Genomic DNA, 22,161 nt, shown 5'->3' with positions numbered 1-22,161 from the left:
AGGGGCTTTGGGACCCATGGGCACTCTCCTAGAGGCTCTATCTCAGCCCCGCCCCACTGCAGGGATGGGGGACAGCCATCTGTCCACCTTCCAGGTCTGTCCATCCCCGGAGCCCAGCGGGGGACAGCAGATGGCCCTGCACGTCTGTATCCAGGAACCTGGACCCTTGGCATGGACGAGGAAGCCCTGAGACCCCTCCTGCCCCTTTCCCAGGGTTGGCCCGGGCCCCCAGCTAGACACGGACAGGTGCACGTCCCCAGAGTGTCCTGATCGCCCAGGAGGCAAGCCCCCCCAACACCGCCCCTGCACCAGGGACGCAAGTGCCACTTACCCGGGCCTGCTGCAGAATGGCCTGAGCCTGGGACTCCTGAGCTGACACCATGGGGCCTTTGGAGCCGGCGTCACCACCTCCTCCGAAGCGGAACTGTGGGTGTAAGACGGGGGTCACCCGGGGCGCACTGGATGCAGATGCCACCCGGGACTCCAGGGCCTCTCAGGTGACAGCAGGGCCTTGGGGGATCTGGTTGGGCAGTGTCTGGCACCAGACCTCTCCCGGGACATGCTGTCCCAGCTCCACCTGCCAGCTTCAGCCCTGGGGCCAGCTGGAGACCTGGCCCAGGTCTGGGAAGAACTTTCTGGCTTCTGCAGCACCTCACCCTGATACCCCACAGCCCCTACCTATTGCAAGAAAAGGCCAAGGGCCCCGTGCAAATGCCTGCAGTGGGGAGGCTTAGCCAGGAAGCTCCTGGGTCCACACGGAGTCTCCCTGAGCTGTGCCCAGCCTCCCGGGCAGCACCAGGCCACCAGTCCAAAGCCTGATGTCCAGGCCAGCATGCCACACACTTGCCCTCCTGGTCCTGGGCTCCTAGGGAAGGAGATGGCACCACAAGGTCAAGGGCAGGTCAGGCACAAGGAGTGACCAGCTGGCCGCACGCCCACGTGGGAGATCCCAGCGGAGATGGACAGGCGCCACTGAGCTTTCTTGCACTGAGCCAAACTCCCTGCCCCTTGCATGGGCCAGCCCTGGACGCCAGCAGAGAACTGGAGGCCTCGACCACCTGGGTCCACTCTGCGCGTTGGCAGAAACGCCCTCAGAGGACCCTATTTCTACGAGATGGTTGGCCCACATCGGAGTGACTCTGGCCAGGGGTGGATCCTCAGACACCGAGCCCAGGGCACCCTCTCCACCGCATTGAGAGCCCTGAGCCCACCCCCACCGGCCGCCCACCCCCACAAATAAGGATACTCACAGGCAGCATGAGCATGGTTCCAGGAGGGCCAGGCAGCCCATCAGCTCCGGGAAGGCCTGGGCGTCCAGGGGGACCCTGTGGATAGACAGCCCAAGACAGCTGGGTCAGAATGCAAAAGGGATGGAGCAGGGCTGTGTCCAGATGAGGTCAGAGCCGCAGCCCGAGAGGAAATGCATAGGGCAAGCACAGAGCAGCAAGACCCCATGGCATGGAATGTTCCAGAAGCCAAGTGCAGGGAAGGGAGGGGTACTGACTGTGGGCTGAGGGTGAGGAAATACTTTTGGGGAGAGGGATGAGAAGGGAGGGGGCTCTGGGCCGGACCCAGAGCTATTTGCAGGGGCAGAGAGGTGGGAGACTGTGATCCAGGGACAGAGGTGACACTCTGGGAGGTGGCCAGCGGACTGAACCAGGGCCTCCACCATCCAGGAACGAACACTCCAGGCCTGCACACCAGCAGGCGGGGCCACCCCCAAGAGACCAAGGCCCATGTCCTCCAGCCACCAGGGCGCTGCCCCTCGTGACCTGGTCCCCACCGACTCTGCGTGTGGTTGCTCGGACGGAAGGCGGTCAAAGCGTCCGCTTGATGGGACAGACGCAAGGGACGTCCACGGGACACAGACCCCTCTCGAGCAAGAGCCCGTGTGCACAGAGCCGACCCCGTGGCCTCCACAGATGCCGTTAACCTGGCCCTAAGGCAGGTCCCAGCAGACACCCTGTACACATTCTCTAGGTGGACCCTGGCCCTTCAGGACTCGACAAACGTAAAACGAGTAAGACAGTGTATCTTCCAAAAAACATGTGTGATCAGCCCAGCTTCCTCACTAATCCTAGCGGACTCCCACCCGGCCTGAGGCACAGGAAGCTCGTTTCGCGTCCAGAAGGAGGTTTGACCCCCTCTTCCTGACGGAAAGGGACCCCCATCGGCCACACCCCAAGTTCTGCACCAAGCACGGCTGCACGCAGACAACAGCGTTCACACCACAGGAGCGCAATGCTCCAGGCGGGCCGGAGACATCAACGCCCAGGTCCGGCCAAGAGGACGGAGAACCCACGGCTCTCCAGGACCCATCCCGAAGGACACAGAACCCACACTTGCTTCTCTTCTTCTCTGGTTCTTTTACCATCGACGTGGTCCCTGCTCTCGTGAGCTGCTGTGGAACCAGACTTCTACGAAGCGGGAAGGGAAAGCTCCCTCTCCCCCCGCAGGAGTAGCCAGGCTGGAAGTCTGCGCACACAGGGCCGGCCGGCTGCACACCCACGGGTCTGCGGGGTGCGCGTGGGGCTCGGAGGTGCTTCTCCATGAGGTCGCCCCCAACAACACCGCCGGGCAACCTGCTCTTCCTCTTCTCTGGGCACCGCGACCTACTCTTGAGCTTAGTGGCCGTAGAGCTGCCCACGCGTGATGGGCTCCTCGTTGACTCCGCCCGTCTTCTAAGGGCACGCGCTGTGGCGGTGGGTGTGTGGGCGGCTTTCTCAGGGAAGGTCCTGGAAGCAGAACCTCTGGGTCAAAGGTCTGCTAGCAGACGTGGCCGAACGGTCCTTGTCTGACACTTCTGAAAAAATCCTCAGAAGACAAGAAGTGTGTTTAAAAAAGAAACAATCGAGAACAGGTGTGGCCACCCGGGGTCTCCTCTTGGAAATCTGGGGTGCTGCTTGCTGTGGAGCCTTGCACCTTGGAGTTGGTCCCAGGTCAAACCCCAATTTAGGATGTAGGGTCCATGTCTCTCAGGGACCAGACGCTGTCCCCATGGTGTCTCTGTGGTGTGTGTGCCCCTCAGTGGTGCTGGAAGCTGGGGACAGGCTCAAGCCCCTCATCCGCTCTCCGCTCCCAAAGACTCTCCCGCCACGTCCTCCCTCCCTGCTCTTCCTGAGCCACGGTGCTGGAACCGCAGCCTCACTCAGGCTGGGAAGGCCCTAGAACCAGATGATGGAGGCGGGAGGTGACGGGTAACGCCCTGTTCCCGTGAATCCTCCTGGAGCTTTACAATGTGGTGTGGGTCCCACGGAGCCACTAACCCACGGCGGCTTGCAAAACGGTCGGCAAACCACCAAGTGCCAAGGTCTGTAAGGTAGCGCCTGTCCCCAAGCTGGAGGGCGGGGTACCTCCAAGCCGGCTCCCCACTGACGGCTGTTCTTTAGAGCACGGCTTACCAACCATGTAAGGCACTGAAAATGTATTTAAGCAAAATCCCATGGGAAAGCCCAACCCTTGAAACAGAACGAAGTGGAGGGTGGGCAGGGGCTGAGACCCTCCCAGATGGGAGACGGGGCTGGCGAGGCGGCAGGGCAGCCACGTGCTTACTGCAGGGCTGCTTGAGCTCAAGAGGCAGTGACGGACGGAGGGCTGTGGGCCTCCCTTGCCGCTCCCTCCCTGGAGGGTACCAAATGCATCGGATTCTGCAGGGAGGGAGGCGCCCCTGTGGGAAAGGGTCTCCGTCTTGGACATGAAGTGTCTTGATAGGAACATGCATGTTGAATTGGGCTTGCGGGGAGTACTCAGCCCCACGTGGGTGCTGGCAGCTCTCTTGGGACACCTGGCTCTCTCGTCCTCGGTTTCCTTCTGAGCCCCAGAGGAAGGAGTGGGAGCCTCCCCACCTGCATGCCAGGAGAGCTGGGCCAGATCAAGCCCGGGCTTGCCTCGCCTCCCCGTGTGGCTTTCACCATGTCCCCCCACTCCTGCATGCCTCGCCCCCCCCATCTGTCACTAAGGGAAGGCAGATGGCTGAGGTCCCTTCTCTACTAGGACTCCAAGGGCAAGAAAGGCTGGGAGGAGCTGGCAGCCGTCCAGTTAGGAAGCCAGGCTCAGCCAGTCAAGGTTAGATAAGAACTAATTAGTAATTGGGGCGCCTGGTGGCTAAGTCGGTTAAGCGACCGACTCTTGGTTTTGGCCCAGGTCATGCTCTCAGGGTCCTGAGATTGAGCCCCTCGTTGGGCTCTGTGCTCAATGCGGCGTCTGCTTGGGATTCTCCCTCTCCCTCTGCCCCTCCCTCTTGTGCATGCGCTCTCTCTCTCTCTCAAATAAACATTTTTAAAAACTACTTAATAATTAGTAATAGGAAAGGCTAGAGAATCCCAGGATGGTGGAATTGGGCTGGGGAAAGGGCAGGATCCTTCCAGATCACCCACTGAAAACCTCTCACGTACAGACAGGCAAATGAGGCCAAGCAGGTGAAGGGGATCAGAATGTGCCACCCCAAAATATGCCACTTCGCTGTAAGAACTATTTTGAACTGAAGACAACTGAGAATCAACAAAAGTCCTCTGCCGTCCCCTCCCCTGCCTAAAAGAAGAGCGTAAGCTTCCCTTGGGGAAGATGGCCTGAATTATCCCCCAGCCCCATCTGCATCAGGACGAGGAGAACAACCCCTATCACTGGAGACCAGGAGCCAGCACGGAGAGAAGTCTGCATAAGCAAACCTTACTAAGTGACCCTTACCTTCCATTAGTCCCCCCATAGCTTTGCTAGTCACTTCTCTGCGAGGCGTCGCCCTTGGATGAAGCAGTACATGAGCACTCACGCCTAGCTGCTTCTCTGAGTTTTCACGGCCTGTCTTTGATGCCCCTAGGTACATAGAACTTACAATATTAATAAAAGTGTGTGCCTTTTCTCCTATTAACACACACGCCTGGCAGTTTAATTTGCATGCCCCAGTCACAAAACCTAAGAGGATGGAGAAAAATGTTTCCATTCCCTACAAAGGGATTCTGAGGTCTCCCTACTGGCAGGTGGCAGTAGGATCCTGCCTGTGCATCCAGGGTTCTTTGTCAGCTAAACAGGAGACACTCAGGAGAGCGGGGCATTGAGAGGATGCTGAACTGTGAGCAGAGACAACTCCTTGGACAACGGTGGCTTAAGCAGGGCTTGGGGGGTGAGTAGTGCTCAGCTCCTGGAATCAGCTCCCACTTCCCCACTTGGAAAGGCACTGGGGAGGCCAGTGGGCTGCAGGTTTCCCTACAACTCCGGGGACAGTATACTTTATAGGCATGTGTGTCTCTGCTAACCCCATGCCCACCCCCCAGGCTCCTGGATCCTGGCTTGAATTTAAGGGACACTAGCTGCTTAAGCCAACGATATTCCACTGTCAGGGGCCTTGGGTCCTCCAACAGAGCTGCCAGGTCCGGCTGCAGTGCACAAGGCCCCAGCTGGCCACCCACCACTGGCCCTGAGCCAGGCTCAGCCCAAAGGTAGGGGCCAAGTGGGGAGGAGTCAAGCCTCAGTGACGGACAGTGCCCAGCACTGTGTGATGTGTGAATGGTGGGCAGAGGGATGGACACTCACAGCAATACTGAGATTGACCGAGGTCCATCCATACCGTGCACACTGTGGATAGTGTCCTCTCCTGCATCTAAGGGAGAAGACGGCAGCTGCCACACCATGTGGTCCTCCCGCGCTGACATCTGGACTTGGTCACGCTCGTGGGTCCCTCTCCTGAGGCTCTGGGGGGGCACCTGGCGGTCTCCCCATCTCGCACAGATCTTTGGGCACTGGGTCTCCAGAGCAAGTTGGGGTAGAGACGGCAGAACTCAGCAGTCTGGGCCTGGAGCCGGGGGCAGAGCAGCGGCCCTCACATCTGGAGTCATGGCCACGTGACAGTGGGGAGGGGCCAGGTGTGTAAGACCATCCCTGTCTGCGGAGAAAGACCCCCTCCTCTGGGCCCCCAGGGCCACCAGCGGTAGAGAACCAGCATGGCAGGGAATCTTATTCACTGCCCATCTGATGGGTCCTCAGAGGTGACCCAGCCACAGAAGGAGCACCCCCTCCTGCGGCAGCTGCTACCCTCCATCCCCACAGTCTAAAGGTCCCCCTCAGTGCTCCCCTGCCTGGTGGGTGGGGCACCCCGCCACACAGCCCCAGCACCGCTCCAAAGCCCCGAGCCTGGCTGCCCGCCGTGCTGCCTCAGAAGCAGGCCCTCGCCGCCTCTCCACGTGACCCGACCCAGCCACGTCCCTATCCACACACCCACCAACCCTTTGTGTCCATACTCTGCGGGCAGCGGGCCAGGCCCTGGGGATAAACGCCCATTAGGACACACACACACACACACACACACACACACACGCTCCTCGCGTCTGCTGTCAACGCCATGCGATGACAGCTCCTAATCTGACGGTGCTCAGGCGGGTACTCATGAGACCGGCGGGAGAGACCAACACCACCAAGAACAGCCAGGCGGACAGAACCCCAAGGCTGCAGTACCCTGAAGCTCCACTAGGTGTCAGAGAGAAATTGTGGCGTCCAGGCTCAGTCCTCATCTCTCAGCAGCAATCCCAGGCGGGTCCCTCTGACCCCCGGGACACGTCCCTTTGACAGAGGGAACCCGGGATTAGTCGCTTTGACCATGGAAACCAGGAAGGGTCCCTTTGACCTGGGGACCTGGGACAGGTCCCTTTGGTGGTGAGGGGACCCCAAGATGGGTCCTTTTGACCCGGGGGGCACATCCCTTTAATCTGGGGACCTCAGACCTGTGTTGCGGGGAGAGTCCAGGGTGAGTCCCTTTGACTGTGAACCTGGGATGGGTCCCCGTGACCAGGAGGGACACCAGGATGGCTCCCTGTGACTCAGAGCAAGCCCTCCCGTTCTGCTACTTGATTTCCAACACAGAAGATGGAGGGAGGGGAAATCGAGGCCCAGGAAGCTCCCACACTGAGGAGGGTCAACGCAGATCCTAGTCCCGCGGCCGCGGACAGCCCTGTTGTCCCTACTCAGCCAGCACAGCCTGCAGGGCCCTCTGTGAGCCGAGCTCACCAGCCTCTGTGGGAGCCTGGCAGACGCCACCTGCCCCCCGCTCAGGGCCACGAGGGAGTGCAGCTCCCCAAACACCCACACAGACCCAACAAGGAGCTGGCGTGAGAGGTGACAGGGCCGGGCAGTGTGGAGACGGAAGCTGACGTGCCGGCCGCCATCCACACGTGCGAGGACGCCGGCCACAGAGTGGAAAGACACACGGACAAACCCAACAAGCTGAGCGCCAAGCCATCCCTTACCCTTTCTCCAGGGTCACCCACTTGGCCAGTGGGGCCCATCGTTCCCGGAGGTCCTGGGAGACCCTAGAATTAAAAGTAAAATCAGGACAGAGTTCAAAGATGCAGCCACAGGGCTACACCCCGTTCCCACCTTGCTTCAGGAGAGGGTGGAGGCGGGTCGGGGCAGCGCTGGGATGCGGTGGCGGGGGGGGGGGGGTCTGCAAAGGGCAGTGAGTGCCCCCCTCTTTTCCATCCCCGACCCCCAAGCACCTCCCACAGGCCTGGGATATGAAACACAACACTCACTGCGGGGCCTTCAGGGCCCGGCGGCCCCTCCATGAGCATGCCCTGGAAAAGACAGGAGACAGTGTCTGAGACGCCAGGACCCCATCCGTCCTGAGATCCCAGCACAGGCCTGGACTCCCGGCAGACCCTGCTGGTGAGGATGACCCCGTGAGGACCACAGACTCAGGCCTCAGCGAGTGTGCCCACCAGCAGCCCAGGGCAAGGGGAAGACGCCCCCGAGTCCACGGGACACTCGGCCGCCTCCTTCACAAGCCCTCCGCCCTGCCACTGGCCCTCCCAGTCTTCACCCACAAGTGGGGACAAGAACTCCTGCCCCCCACCCCAGTAGCCTGGACCCCAGAGAGCCCGTGTGGGTAGCAGAGGGGTCAACAGACACAGCTCCTGGCTGGGGGGTGCCTCCACTCCCAGGCATCCACTTCCAGCCCCTCCCCAGAGCAGGACCCTCCTCTCTCCCGTGCAGTCAACACTGGGGCCAGGGGTTTGCTGGCTGAGAACACAGCAGGGACGGCATCGGGGGTCCTAGGGCCGGCTAGGTTCTGCCTGGCCTGGCTGAGTAGGCTTCAGCCACACTCGGGGCCAGCGGAGCAGACACAGTGATGCCCCTCTCCCCACTGATTCTAGAGACTGCTGGGACAGGGCTCACGGGGCCAGATGTCCCTGGCCACGGGGACAGACCTGCTGCTCCCTCTTCCCCCAAACCAGAGAAAGCAGATTGCTTCCCTCCAGGGATGGCGTGCACCACTGTGCCCAGACATTCCTTCCGAAGTGAACGGTGCTCTTGAGAAACATGAGGTGGCCTCCCAGGGGGAACAGGGGAACGCCCCGCTGAGGCTGGAAGACCCGCACTGGTGAGGGGCACCAGGCCGCTGGGCCCTCTGACCCCCAGCGTCCCCACCAGGGCCCCCGGTCACTGCGAAGTGTTTACACAGATGTGCACTCAGAGTGGTATTTGTACTCAAGACGCGCACACACAGCTCGTCCAAACAGCCTGCGCGTTTCCTCCTCGGACAAAGGCAGCTGGGGGCTCAGCAGCAAAGCTGGAAGCAAGCAAGAGGCCTCTGGCCGCGGCGGGGCCCCGGGGCCTGCAGCTGTCCTCCCAGACACACTGGCCGTTGTTCTCAGGAAGCTGGGGCGATGCCGGCCACAGGTTTCCCGGGAGGCCGGGCCCAAGCCATCCAGGGTGGCCTGGGAAGGAGGCCGGACGCCGGGAGGAAGGGACCCAGCCCAGGGAGGCCTGAACCGGCCCAGGCAGAGCTGTCGTCGGAGCCGGATCCATGGCCATGACCGAGGAGCGAGAAAAGCTCCGTGGACGAGGGAGAGTGGTGGTCCTCCTGCAGGGTGCTAGCCGGGTCTATACCCCAGCAGCGTGCAGACGCCAGTCTCAGAACTCAGCAGGGAAGGTAACTGTGACGGACGGTCTGGGCCTTGGCCCGGCTGCAAACAGCTCTCAACGCAGGCGCGTCTACCCGTTAAAGAGCGCCACAGCGGAGCGGAGCGACGGTGATTCCCGGGCCTCCCGGGGACGGCCACTGGGACACCACGAGACATGGAGTCTGGGGATCCGTCCCTCAGGACACCCATAAACCCGAATCCCCTCTGCGGAGAGGCCTGCTGCCCTTTCAAGGAGCCACTGACCCTGCTGACAAACGACAGGAGGTGCGGCTGGGAGGCCAGAGGGAGCAGATTCCAAGGGCTCCACGGACAGGAGTCCCTCTCCCCCGAGGGCGGTGCTGGAGCAGGGTGGGGGCGGAGGAAGCAGCGGCCACCCCACCCTCTGCGGTCAGCGGTCAGCTGCGAGACCCACGCCGGCCGGCTCCCAGGACTCGGCCATCTGTTTATGGAGCTAAGACTTCGAGGGCATCTCCGGGTTGAGAAATTCCAACTGTTTACATGGCGTCCCCAGGGGCCCGGTGAGGGCCCAGCGGACATGGGGAATGGGCTGGGGATGGGGCGGGACTGAACGCCGGAGCCAGAGGAGGGAGCCCTCCCCTCGCTGCATCCAGATGCCTCGGTTTCCCTCTGAGATGAGGTGACCTTGTGTAGACATGCTGTCTGTGCTGGACCGGCTCCCCTTCCCCTGCCCCTCCTCTGCCCACCCCCATCAGAGCAGCCTGGCAGCCAGGGTGCCACAGCTCTCCTCCGGGGGGCTTGTCTGGCAGCTGCGAGTGGACGGGAAGTGCGCCCAGATGGTGCCAGCCTAGCCCCTCCCCGGCACCTCCCTGCCCTGGGGCCCCACATTCTTCCCAGGCAAGATGCCCTGCCACCAAAGCCATACAGACCCCACAAAAGGCACCCCAAGTCAAGAGCAGGTCCATCTGGGGACCGGAGTATCTGGGGAAATGTGTGGTCCGTGAGCCCAGCCAGGCTCAGGCCCAGGAGAAGCAACACCAGGATGGCCCACCTCTGGCCAGGGCCCCCCTGTAGCAACGGCAACACACCCGCTGTCCTTCCGGGGCGCCCCCACCCTAACTGCTGGCTGCACCGCACTTCCCCCCAGCTCACCCTTCCCCTGCGTCTGGACTTAGAGTCAGGGTTTCTCATGTTGCTGAGCAAGGGGTCACCTGATGCCGGCCCCACCCCCCTTGGCACCTCTGCACCCTTCCCCTCTACCCCATCCTCCACTCTCAGTCAAGCCGTCCTCCTTGGACCCTCAGGAAGTACTGGAAAGAGATGTTCTCAGCCTGAGAAAAGGATGTGTGTCCAGAGGCCACAGCCCCGTGAGGCTGACAGGTCCCACCCCCGGACAGGCCCGGAGGGAAAACCACAAGGGGCCGCCTTCACCATTATCCAGATGCTTCCACGGGCCGGGCATGGGGCCAAGCCGGGAGGGCCCTGCTGAAACTCTGCCCACTGGGCGTTCTACCCAGAGATGGGCCACGTCCCGTCTGCCCTGGCCACGGGGCTTTGGGCCTCTCTGGGGGAGACTAGCAGTTGAGGTTCTGAAAGCACCTTCCCAGGTCCACGGGAGGATGGAGGCTACAAAATCCCCCACCCCAGGAATCCAAGGTCATAAGGCCTTGGGAACCCCGACGTCCTATCCCCAGCTGAGCACCAGGAACCACTCTTGGCCCAGCTCCGCCTTGTGACCAGCCACGGGGCAGGACACTGGCCTCCTCCCTCCGGCGCTTGGACGACGTGGCAGGTTGGGCCGCGGCCAGCCCCTCCCCGCCGTCGTGTCCACAGCCACTGCCCGGCCCACAGCGCCGCGGCCACCAACCGCAGCTGCAGGGCCCGCCCCGCCCGCCTGGTCAGGGCCTGACCTCGGCAGCTCTCAGGCCACGGGGTGGATCCTGGCGCTCCCAGCCGGGCTCCCCAGGGGCAGAGGACATGGCAGCAGGGAGCGGCCCCTGCACCCCAGCCATGAGCCTCCCCCACCCCTGCTCCATCAGTAGCCATTGTGTCCGCTCCCCGTGGCCCCACACACAACAGAGTGAGTTCCTCAAGTTCTCTGGCCACGGCTGCACGGACAGCCCACCATGCTTTCCCAGTTTCCACACTTACCCCACACGGTGGCCACGCCGGCCTGGGTGCAGCAGAGTTAAACCCCCCACGCTGCCCAGCCCAGATCTGAGGTGCCCCGCGAACCCTCTGAGCCCTCCAGAGGGGCTCCGCTCCTTCTCATAAGCTCCACGTGTCTCATGCCGGTGACCACGGCCACGCACAATGAGGAGCTCAGACTGCAAACGCACAGCGCAGTGTTCTCACCAGCGGGAATCCCAGGCAGAATCCCAACCTCAGTCAAGGTCTGGAACATTCCCCCCGCCTGAGCCCCTTTTCTCAAGCCTCGGCAACAAGCGGCGTGTGGCATCCGTGAGGGGCCCCGTAGTTCGGGCATCGACCTGCATCACCCACCGCCCCGCCCTCTTCAGGAGGGGATAAGAGAGCACTCTTACCGGTTCGATGATGGCGGGCTCACCCTTTTGACCCTTCTCTCCTCGTGGTCCTTCAATCTGGGTTCACAAAACACAGGCGGACAGAGAATGAGCAGAGGAGGGCAAGGAAGGTGGCATCTCATGGCCCCGTGGCTCACCAAGCAGGGGCCGCTCACTGCCGGCCCTCCCCGGGCCCCAATGGTGCAGGCGGAAGGAGCCCCCACAGCCCTCACCCCTTCGTAGATGGTGTCCTGGTTGGCTGGCATGCCCGGCCCTATCTCCGACGGGGAGACGGTGGGGTCGTAGTAGGGGTCGTAGTAGGTCTCGTCCAGGTTCCGGATGGTTTCTTCTGTAAACTCCCCTTCCAAGTCATCCTCCGGAGATGGAGCCGGCTGGGAGGGAGGGGGCAGCAGGGATCACCGGAGGACCGCGGAACTGGACAGAGACCCCCTCCCTGCCCAGCCCCACACCCTGGGGATGCCAAGGACGGGGCCTCCCAGGAGCCCAGTGGAACTCGCTGGGACAGCTCCCGGGCCCCAGTGGCTTCTTCACGCATCTTCCCTCTTGCCACAGGGAGACTTCACCCCAAACCCCGCAGGACCCCATAGAAGCTGGGGCTGCACAGGGACCGGCACGCTGCGGCGAAGTCAGTACCGTCGGGGGCTCCAGCCCAGGGCCTCGCCATCTTGGGGTAACAAGCGCCCAATCCCATCCAGCCAACAGAGGGGTTTGGACCCATCAGAACCAGGTGTCTGCTCTGTACCATCAAGAATCCGGCATCATGTGATGCCTACTTTTAAGCATTTGCTGCGTTCAATGTGCGGTGATAAACTCCTCTCTCATCTGAAAACTTTCCAACAACCCCTAGAGGCGGACCTGTGAGTGTCACCTTGGGAATGACAACTGAGACCCAGAGGGGACGAAACTCTCCAAGGTCAGTGGATGAGGCTTCGAGCCAGGTCTGCCTACCAGGAAAGCCCACGGCCGTACCCAGCTGGCCCCATGCCTCCTCTGCTGGTCCAGATCCCCCGCTCGTGCACCCGTCCTGCCTGGGCCCCTCAGGCCACAGAAAGGGACACTACACACAGGCACGTCCTCATCCGTCCCCACCCAAACCCCAAGAGATGGGAGGGAGGGGCTCATTCCAACCCTCTCGCAGGTGAGATGGGCTCAGTGAGTCGGGGACCCCCAAACCTGCTGAGCGCCCCTGGGGGCCGGGGTCTGCTGGGCTGGGGAGCAGGGAACCAGCCCAGGACCCCCGAGGTCAGAGCAAAGAGGGAGCCCTGAGCACTCCCCCCGCCCCTGCCCCCTCCCCGGCGCCAGGCCAATGCAGAAGAGAAGCAATTACATTGGAGGAGTTGGCGGTGCCAACCGTGCTGGTGAGGACCTCGGCCCCTGCACCGTGGTCGGGGGACTGGTCGGGGTTCTCGAAGCCCTCGTTGTAGTTCATGTCATCGTAAGGGGAGGGCGTGTAGTAGTCCTCGCTGGGCATGTAGTCATAGTCCCCGATGCCGGGGTCCTCCTCCTTCCCGGCCCCCTCGCTGGTGTCTGGCACGGGAGGGGTTGCCGTGGTGGGCGGGGTCTGCTCCTGAGAGCGGGGAACAGAGCGGGAGTCAGGGAGGTCTGGAGAGGACCCCCAGCACGGCCCTGTGGCCAGCCAACAGCCCTGTGGACTCCGTCCATGCCGGGAGGCAGCCAGCCCCGGGGAGAGCTCTCCGTGGCCTAAAACCCCCGATCCTACTCAGAAAGGGCATACTGTATCTCCAGGTTGAAAAGGAAAAGATCTCAGACGCAGAGCCACACGCTCCCCTTCACACCTAGGTCTGCTGGCGGTATGGCCGGTGCACAGCCGGCTGCCCCGCCTCCCCCTCCCCGGGGCATGAAGCACAGACGGTCACCCAGCCCCCGGGCATTGGTTCCCTGCCGAGCTCCACTCAGCCCCTCCTGGCCTCCACACCAGCCACAGCGTCCTCCCCACCAGCAGCCCACCCGCACGGACCTCGGCAATCTCTGTGGTCTCTCTAGCAGCTTCCACGGGCTTCTTGGTGGGGGTGGGCTCTTTGCCCGGGTCTTCCGTGTCCTCGTAGTAGGGGTACTCGTAGTAGTAGGTATCACCTTCTCCTTCTCCTTCGGGGTACTGAAAGCAGATCGGGGCCACGTGAGGAAGGCAGGACCCCACGAGGAGCCAAGCTGCTCTCCTCCCCATCCAGGTGCAGCCAGGAAGAGTGGACACCAGAGAGTCGTGGCTCCGAACAGGCCTCCACCCGCTCCAGCTCCTTGGGCAGCTGAGGCAACCCCATGAGAAGCACGAGGGAGGGAATGGGGGGCCCAGGGCCCCTTCAAAGAAAGTTGAGTCCTAAAAGGTGCAGACGTTCTGATCCTTTAGAACCAAGGGCCAGGAGAGCGGCCAAGCTGTGGGGTCCTGTGGCCGTGCTGCTGTCCCTCAGAATCGCCTGACCCTCACTGAAGTCACAAACACCCCTAAAACGGGGGCAGGGGCCTGGCCAGGAAGCCTTGGCTGCAGGGACCCAGCCCGGGCTTGTAAGCCCTGCCTGGGCCATGGGACCCTAGCTTTACGAGGGCCACCCTTCCTTTTCTGACCAGTCATGACAGAAGGAGGCCAGGAGGACCAATCACAGCAGGCTGAACATGACAGAAGACGTGCGTCCCCTGCAACGGAGGTAGGAGAGGACCTTCACTTGGGAATGGTGGAGAGAACTATAAGCCCGCTGAACCAAGGTGCTGCTGGGTGTGGGGCGGAGGGTGAGGAGGATGAACCTCAAATTCTTGCCCAGGGGGTTTATTTTAAGTGGGGGTCCTGTGGCTTTGGTGTCCCTCCACCCCTGCCTGCCTGCCTGACCTGCCCCCTCCCAAGGCGTCTGCCTACAAGCTCACCACGAGCCCAGGGGACTGACTCACGTATTCGTCTGGGTTCGGATCCTGTGACTGGGGCTTGTCGGGGACGGCGGTGTCACAGTCAGGGCTGTAGTGCTCGCAGTAATCGTAAGCTGCCCGGTGGTCCGAAACGAAGAGCAGCTGCTGGATATCACCCTGGAAAAGGACAAAAGTGCTTGAATAAGTGGCACACAGAGGACCGACGTGGAGATCCAGGAGGCTAGTAGTAAGTCTGGGGAGGAGTTTGTCCTCAGGACCAGTCTTCCACTCAGGGAGCTGCCACCTCTAATCACCACTCAAGCTAGGATGGCCTGATCCTTCCAACCATCCACCCACCCATCCACCCAACCATCCACCCATCTACCCGTCTATCCACCCAACCATCCACCCATCTACCCATCTACCCATCCATCCATCCATCCATCCATCCATCCACTCGTCTACCCACCCATCTACCCACCCATCCACCCAAACATCCACCCATCCAACGAACCAACCACCCAACCATCCACCCATCTACCCATCTACCCATCTATCCATCCATCCATCCATCCATCCATCCATCATCCATCCATCCACTTGTCTACCCACCCATCTACCCACCCATCCACCCAACCATCCACCCATCTACCCATCTATCCACCCAACCATCCACCCATCTACCCATCTATCCACCCAACCATCCACCCATCTACCCATCTACCCATCCATCCATCCATCCATCCATCCATCATCCATCCATCCACTTGTCTACCCACCCATCTACCCACCCATCCACCCAACCATCCACCCATCTACCCATCTATCCACCCAACCATCCACCCATCTACCCATCTACCCATCCATCCATCCATCCATCCATCCATCCATCCATCATCCATCCATCCACTTGTCTACCCACCCATCTACCCACCCATCCACCCAACCATCCACCCATCCACCCATCTATCCATCCACCCATCTACCCATCTATCCATCCATCCATCCACTTGTCTACCCACCCATCTACCCACCCATCCACTCAACCATCCACCCATCCACCCATCTATCCATCCACCCATCTACCCATTTATCCATCTATCCATCCACTCGTCTACCCACCTATCCACCCACCCACCCATCTACTGTCCACCCATCCACCCACCCACCCATCCATTCATCAGACACCTGTTGGGCACCTGCCAGGTGCCAGCCAAGTGTTCAGAGATTCTTGTGAACCGTGGGTGACAAATGCAAGCTGTGAACTCCACCCTAAACTGTGAGGGCTTGGAGGTATGCTGCATCCTTCCCTGTCGCCCCCAACCATGGGGTGGGGTGGGATTTATTTTTAAAGAGGAAAAAACCAGATAACCCAGAAATTCCAATCCTATAAGTTAAGAGAGGTAAACAATTCACTCAAGAAAGAATTGCAGTAGGTATTCAAAGAGGTCTAAGGACAGCCTTGCTCACAGCCGCATTATTCACAACAGCCGAGAGGCGAGAACAGCCCAGATGTCCAGCAACGCATGACTAGATAAGCAAATTGTGGTCTATCCATACATTGGAACATTATTTGACCATGAGAGGGAAAGAAGTACGGACACAAGCTACCACCTGGATGAGCTCACGCTGGCAACCACTGAATATTTTCGTTCACGCCGTGGCAGCCAGCAGCCCCACCATGTCAGATAGGAAAAGTGTGCAATGATTCTATTTCGTATTGCTCTCCTCAAGATGTGTCAATAGCAGACAAACAAAAGGGAACAAGAACCACAGGTCTCACGAATGTTACGGAACATTTGACATCTCCCTGGCAGAGGGTCTTAGGGCCCGAATCAGATGGATATAAACTGACTGATATCATAATGATTTTATTAATGATCCACATTTAGATAGTGTTTACTATAGGTCAGGTACTGGACAAAGCAACTGCATGGTGTCACTCCCTCTGTGCCCACAAGAACTCTATGAATTCTGTCCTATTAATTCCCATCTGAGGCTGAGAAAACTGAAGCCCTGAGGTCACCTGTCTGGCATCTATGGTCACACAGCAGGTGAGATGGGGCCAGCTCAACACAGCTGGCACAGTGTCCATCACTACACAACACGCTGGGCTCAAGGAGACAAAGGAATATGGATGGACAGGACCAGTGTTCAAACTGTGTCATGAGAGATGGGGCCCAAGAAAGGATAATTGGGTCTGTGCAGGTGTTGAGGTCCTTGGCCCAGAGCCCATTCTGCCACATGCATATCCATCTATCCATCATCCATCTCTAACCATCTATCCATCCACCATCCATCCACCATCCATCCATCCACCATCCATCCATCCACCATCCATCCACCATCCATCCATCATCCACCTATCATCTATCCACCACCCACCCAACCATCCACTCACTCATCCAACCATCCATCCATCCACAAGACATCTGTCCATCCACCATCCATCATTCACTCACCATCTATCTACCATCTACCCATCCATCTATTCATCCAATAGCAATTATTGAGCACCTACTAAGTCCCTGCATCAACACAGAGATGCAGCCATGGCCCAGAACCACTGCCTGGCAGTGTCCACAATCTCCCTAACACTTGGCACTTGCCTTGTGTCCCCTGGGTAAGATCACATGCGTACCCATACCATGTATTCATCTGGTTGTCACTGATGCCCCTTGAGTCCCACTGTCCCTTTCTGTCTAGAGACCTGAGGCCACCCCTGCTCCTGCACACCTACTCCCCCATGGTCCAACAAAAGGCATGTTCTGCTCCTGAAGACAAAGCCATGAGTGAAGCAAGAGAACATGGTAGCCGTGAGCTTGACCCAAAGGAGGTGGTGCTCATCCTGCACATCAGCACCACAGGCCCGAGCAAGGAAGCCACGCCCTCCTTGCCCTTCGTTTGGTAAAGGTGTGTGAGCCCCTTCCCTGTGCTGGACCCTGACAAAGCTGGAGATGGAAAGCTGGGAGGACGTGCCACTCAAAGGCACTAAGCGTGGACCCCAGATGGCCTCCCGGGGTCTGGGAAGCAAAGTGCCAGCACCGTGCACTGGTCTGAGGGACAGGCTCCATGGCCCTTCCCTGGCTTCCCAAAGCTTCTGTGTGAAAACTGGCCCAGAGATGGGGTGAAGTGGGGTGACTCAGTGGCAGAACTGGGTGACAGTCTTAGAGTCCAGAAAAGGCCCATCCCACCTGATCCCTGAGACATGGGTCCAAATTATAGGGCCCACCAACTTGGATTTGAAGACCCTGAAGATGAGTGAGGAGCTCAGAACTCCCCCGAGCTGACCTGTCCCCACACAGAGGGCTCTGAAGAGACTCCCTCGAAGACAATTCTGGCTCCCTCCCCAAGTTCTGTTGTGCTCACTCCCTCGCCTGGCAGAGCCGCCTGCCTCCCTGCCTCACTCCCTCCATCTCTCCCTTTCCCGTCTTCACTCTCTCCTTTGTCCCTCTCTGCCTCTCTCTCTCCTTTTGGATGTCAGAGGCTCCTGGCCCACGCTGTAAACTCTCCAGCAGACGAGAACCGTATGACAGGAACAGTGAATTAAAACCACACAGTTTTATTAAGCAACATGACTTCTAGTTCAAATTTCATCCAATTCAAATAAAATATTTTCTTCTTCTTTCAACTGGCAACTTGACATCTGAATATATGTTCTCTGAATGCAGGCTCCAGGAGGGAGAGGAGGCTCAGCGGCCTCTGGGGGCACCCATGGCTGCCAACCCCTGGCGCTCCCTTCCGTCGAGCTGCCGGCACAGGGGACCACAGCCATCTGGTAAAGGGCCTGCCTCCCCAGAAAGCCCCAGGCCTTGGGCCATGGCCACGTGTGCCACATCTGTGTCCCTGTACCCCAGGGTGCCTGGCCCAGAACCAGGCTTCACAGGCCCCCACACGGTGGCCCATGCTGCCCCCAACACCAGGCAATGAACGAGGCTAAAGGCCGAGGCGTAAACACCCAGGAACAGACCCAGGGCTGGTGCTTCCTGCAGACTCACCCGGAACTCTGGAATCCAAGCACGCAGTCAGTGCTGACCTGCCCCTACCTCCAGCCCTGCTTCCCTGCCTACCTCGCCCACTCCCCAAATGGCTGCGGAGGGAACACATGGTCAGCAACAGGCTGGGCCACAGGGCGCTTGCAAGCACGAAGCCCCCTTCATTCCCAGGGCCCGCCCTCCACTGCAGATGCCTGGACTCGTGGCAAATCCCTTTTTCCACAAACGTTTCCACACCAAAAACGTGTGCCCCTTTGTTCCGTGGGCACATCTCTCAAAGGGCAGGGATCCGTCCATCCCTGTGGATGGACGGGGAAGCGGAGGCGTGGGTCCGAGCCTCTTGGAAGCCCCTTGTCCAAGGCTCCTGCTGCCCCCCCCACCTCTTCCCTGCACACACAGGAGCTTTTCAGGTTGGGGTGCCGAATACCTGTGTGCTCTTTGCAAAGAAGTCGTCCCCCACTGAACTTTCTTGTGGGCCAGGGCTGCCAGCAGCCGCCACCCAGTGCCTTGGCGACGGCACGCCCACGGCTGGCCCTGATCTGGTGCACACTGCATTTCACACGTCCCACGAACGCTCACAAGATTGTGACTGTTCTGAGAGCATTTTCATGATGCCTCCTAGGGCGAAACAAGCTCCAAGCCACAGAGCCTGAGATTCCCTCGGTGACCCCCTTTCCCAGCAAAGCCTTTCTCCATGGCTGCCAGTGAGAGATGCTGGGGGCCTGGCACGAAGGCCCCTGCTGCCCAAAGCCTCAGCCCCTGGGGATCTGGTGGGCACGGTCCACGGGACAGCCCTGGGCGCAGTGTGTCTGTATCCTGGGGGGACGACGCAGAAGGCGGGAGCCAGGGTCTGGGTTGGGATGTCTACCCGCGAATACAAGGAGCACACACAGCGAGGCCCCTAACCTGCAGCTTCCAGGACCCAGCCTGGACCTTCCGGGAGCCGAACGCCAGCTCTGCGAGGCTGGCCAAAGGTCAGAGTTGCCAGCAGGTTCCCTGACCCTCTGGAAGCAGTGAGGGCAGCCCAGGATTTTTCTGACCCAGTATCCTCTCGGGTGGGGGGAGACTCTGACTAGGAACCCTCCAACCAGCCTGGCCTCGGCCTTGGAAGAGTCCGGTACCCCCTAACCCAAAGGTAGCCTAACAACCCCCAAACTCAACGATTCATGGCCCACTTACAGCATCCGGAGTTGTCCGGGGTTGTGTGTGTGTGTATGTGTGTGTGTGTGTGTGTGTGCATGGGCACAGACACATGTGTGCACATGCAATGCAGTGGATGACCTTGGCGTGACCTTCTAATCTAGGTGACCCACTTCTGAACAGAAACAGAAAGAGAGCCTCCGTCCTTTGGGACCCTTGGGGGAAAGTGAAGGGGCATTATCGCCTCTGGCAGCAGTCAGGAGCTGTGGGGCGACAGGGGAGGCAGTGGACCCCAGGCCTAGAGCACGAGCGCCCACAAGTGACTGCGTGCAGGGGGGCGGCAGGCTCACACCCTGGCCCAGCCCCGCTGCCCGGCACGGCTGCACTCCCGCTGGCCCCTGAAGGGCCCCCTCTAAAGCCTAGAGGGTCACGCTTCAATGATTCCACGTACCCCATCAGTAACCAAAATCGTTACGCGACTAGAACCAAGGGCCATTCACTGTCTTGGAGGCGCCAGACCATGTCCCAGGTGGGGCCTTGCCTTTGCTGGGCACTCATGGGAGCTCTGTGTCCCACGGCCTCCTTGCCCCTCAGGCTCCCTCAGGATGCAGGGACCTGGGAGCTCAGCCCAGCGGTGGCTTCTCAAAAGGGGTCCCGTGGAGGAGCCTGGGGGCCCCAGCGGGTTTTACACTCCCAGCTGCCCCACAACATGTTAGTTAAGGAAGTGTTTACAGGCTTGTGTTTTAAAGGTCAAAAGCCCTGACGCAGGAAAACAGTCTTTACAGACTAGGAGTGTGAGGTCAGCGGGGGCGGGGGGGGGGTCTCCAGATAGGCCCCCCGGGGCCTCAGTGGCAGCTGGGCTCCAGGGTCCAAGGCCAGCAGTCCTTCTAGTCTGGAACGCAATGCCGGGTCCACCAGGTGCCTGGCTGCTGCTGGGTGCCTCCTGGGAGTTTCTTCCCAAGACTCCCTACAGCCCGCATTCACAGATGCAGAAACGGAGGCAGCGAGGTCCAGGAACTTTCCAGAACCAAGAAGGACCCACCGCGTACTCCTCACCCCTGTGGCATTCCACTGCTGTCTTACACTCGAGCCACCACCTCCCCAACAGCAGCGGCCAGAATCCATGGAGTGTTCCCACACCACTGTCTCCCCCTGCAATCTCTGGCTTCCGGTCCTCCAAGGCTCCCCTGCTCAAAGCCCTCTCCCACTGCTCCTCTTCCCCCACCCCCCAGGCCACCAGGTGCGGACCGCCCCCTCCACCCTGCCCAGCAGGCATGGCTGTGGCTTCTCCCGGGACCAGGAGAAGCCCTCTCCCACCTCGGAGCCTTGCCCGACTTTGCCCCCCCACCCTGCCCGCAAAGCCCTGAAGGGCAGGTGAGCTCCTGACCGAATCCTGCCCGACCGCTCGGTCCACGGGGCCCAGCGAGGAGGCCCTCCAGCCTCCCCCCGGGAGCACAAGGCACCCGCCCCAGACTCCCTGGCCAGACTGGGCGTCGTGATCGCCCCTACACCAGGCCGGGCAGCTGTCCTACCAGGGGCCTGCACCCCAGCCCCCTCCCTCAGCAACGGCCACCGGGTCCCGGGGGTGTGGTGGCTACCCCGCGCCCCCCCATGACAGCATCCTCCGCGTGCACTGCCTCGGCGTGCCTCGTCTCGGCTCCTCTGTGCTCACACGGGTGGGCTTGCCCTGTGTCTTCTCTCTTATCCCCATATTGTGGATGCGCACACTGAGGCTCAGAGAGGCAGGATCCCCCTTGCAAGGGCACAGAGTGGGGGCTCCAGTCACCGTCCTACAGCTCCATGCAAGAGCAGCCTGGCCTCGGGTGGAGTTCAAGTGGAATGCCCTGCTTGGACGGCAATCGTGCCTTCACCCTGGCCACCCTCTGCTGGGCACAGTGGCCTCGGGAGTGCAAGTGGCACCTGAGTCCACATGTGGGCCCCAGGCCCGCAGCTCACCTGGTGGTGGCCCAGACCCCTGCCAGAGAAGCCAGAGCGCGCTGTTTTCACTCCGTCCCTCGCTCTGATGCCGATCACCGTTTTCTCCTCCTACACACTTTACGTTTGCCCCCCCCCCCCAGGTCAGTAAAGCTCCGCTCAGCCCCTAGAAGCTTCTGCTGTGGCTCCTGGAGGTCAGGAAGGCTGTTCTGCTCTGTGGCACAGCCTCAACATCTGAGGCGACAGCCCACGCCCTTCCCTTGCTAAGGACAGGCGGGCATCAGGCACTCAGAGGCTGTAAGGGACGTGTGACCCTTGGCCCTCGGGAGCCGGGAGCATTTCGCTCAGGGAGTCGGTTCTGCTTTTCCAATGATGAGATTTCATCCAGCCTTCATTTTTGCTATGAGCCGAGGAAATTGGAAAGTTTTCGTTGGAGAGCTTGGCAGCCTTGGGGGCCATGGCGCCGGAAGCCAGAGTCTGCCCCCAAGAGGGTGCTTCCCTGCCCGGCGCACCCCTGTGGCCACCCCTGCAGTCACACGCCAGCTTCCTTCCCCTCCCATGCCCCTGAAGTCGGCATGCCTCCTCTCAACAGAACTCCCAGGCCCCCGGGGGGCAGCGAGCCCTGCCTCCACGTTCTGCACCACGGCCCCCCTCATCCAACCCGCACAGGCCCTGCGGGGACCCCATCGCACACTCAGCTTCCCTGTGGGTTCTGCCGTCTAATCTCAAATCTCACTTCATGCCCCAAGATGGAGACACACAGGTCATTCGAGAAGGCAGACACCTCTTGTTCAAGACTGCGGGCCACGTGGTCAGCAAGCATGC

At 60.6% G+C, this 22,161-nt stretch overlaps 1 protein-coding gene across 1 annotated transcript in view; it reads right to left on the bottom strand.

The window, feature by feature from the left end:
* The window catches only part of COL5A1 (collagen type V alpha 1 chain), a 126,297-nt gene that overhangs the window by 78,156 nt on the left and 25,980 nt on the right, over positions 1 to 22,161 (bottom strand). The window contains exons 5-13 of the mRNA XM_040631357.1: positions 14,312 to 14,443; positions 13,392 to 13,529; positions 12,741 to 12,980; positions 11,626 to 11,784; positions 11,414 to 11,470; positions 7,521 to 7,562; positions 7,236 to 7,298; positions 1,251 to 1,325; positions 332 to 424 (exon numbers count right to left, since the gene is read on the bottom strand). Coding sequence (XP_040487291.1) covers positions 332 to 424; positions 1,251 to 1,325; positions 7,236 to 7,298; positions 7,521 to 7,562; positions 11,414 to 11,470; positions 11,626 to 11,784; positions 12,741 to 12,980; positions 13,392 to 13,529; positions 14,312 to 14,443 — 999 coding nt within the window. The remainder of the gene's footprint in view (positions 1 to 331; positions 425 to 1,250; positions 1,326 to 7,235; positions 7,299 to 7,520; positions 7,563 to 11,413; positions 11,471 to 11,625; positions 11,785 to 12,740; positions 12,981 to 13,391; positions 13,530 to 14,311; positions 14,444 to 22,161) is intronic.

This window comes from Ursus maritimus, unplaced genomic scaffold (assembly GCF_017311325.1).
Source record: "Ursus maritimus isolate PB19 unplaced genomic scaffold, ASM1731132v1 scaffold_17, whole genome shotgun sequence".
NCBI classification, from domain to species: Eukaryota; Metazoa; Chordata; class Mammalia; order Carnivora; family Ursidae; genus Ursus; species Ursus maritimus.
Note: the sequence above shows the minus strand (reverse complement) of the source record. Positions and strands in the feature narration are given on the sequence as shown.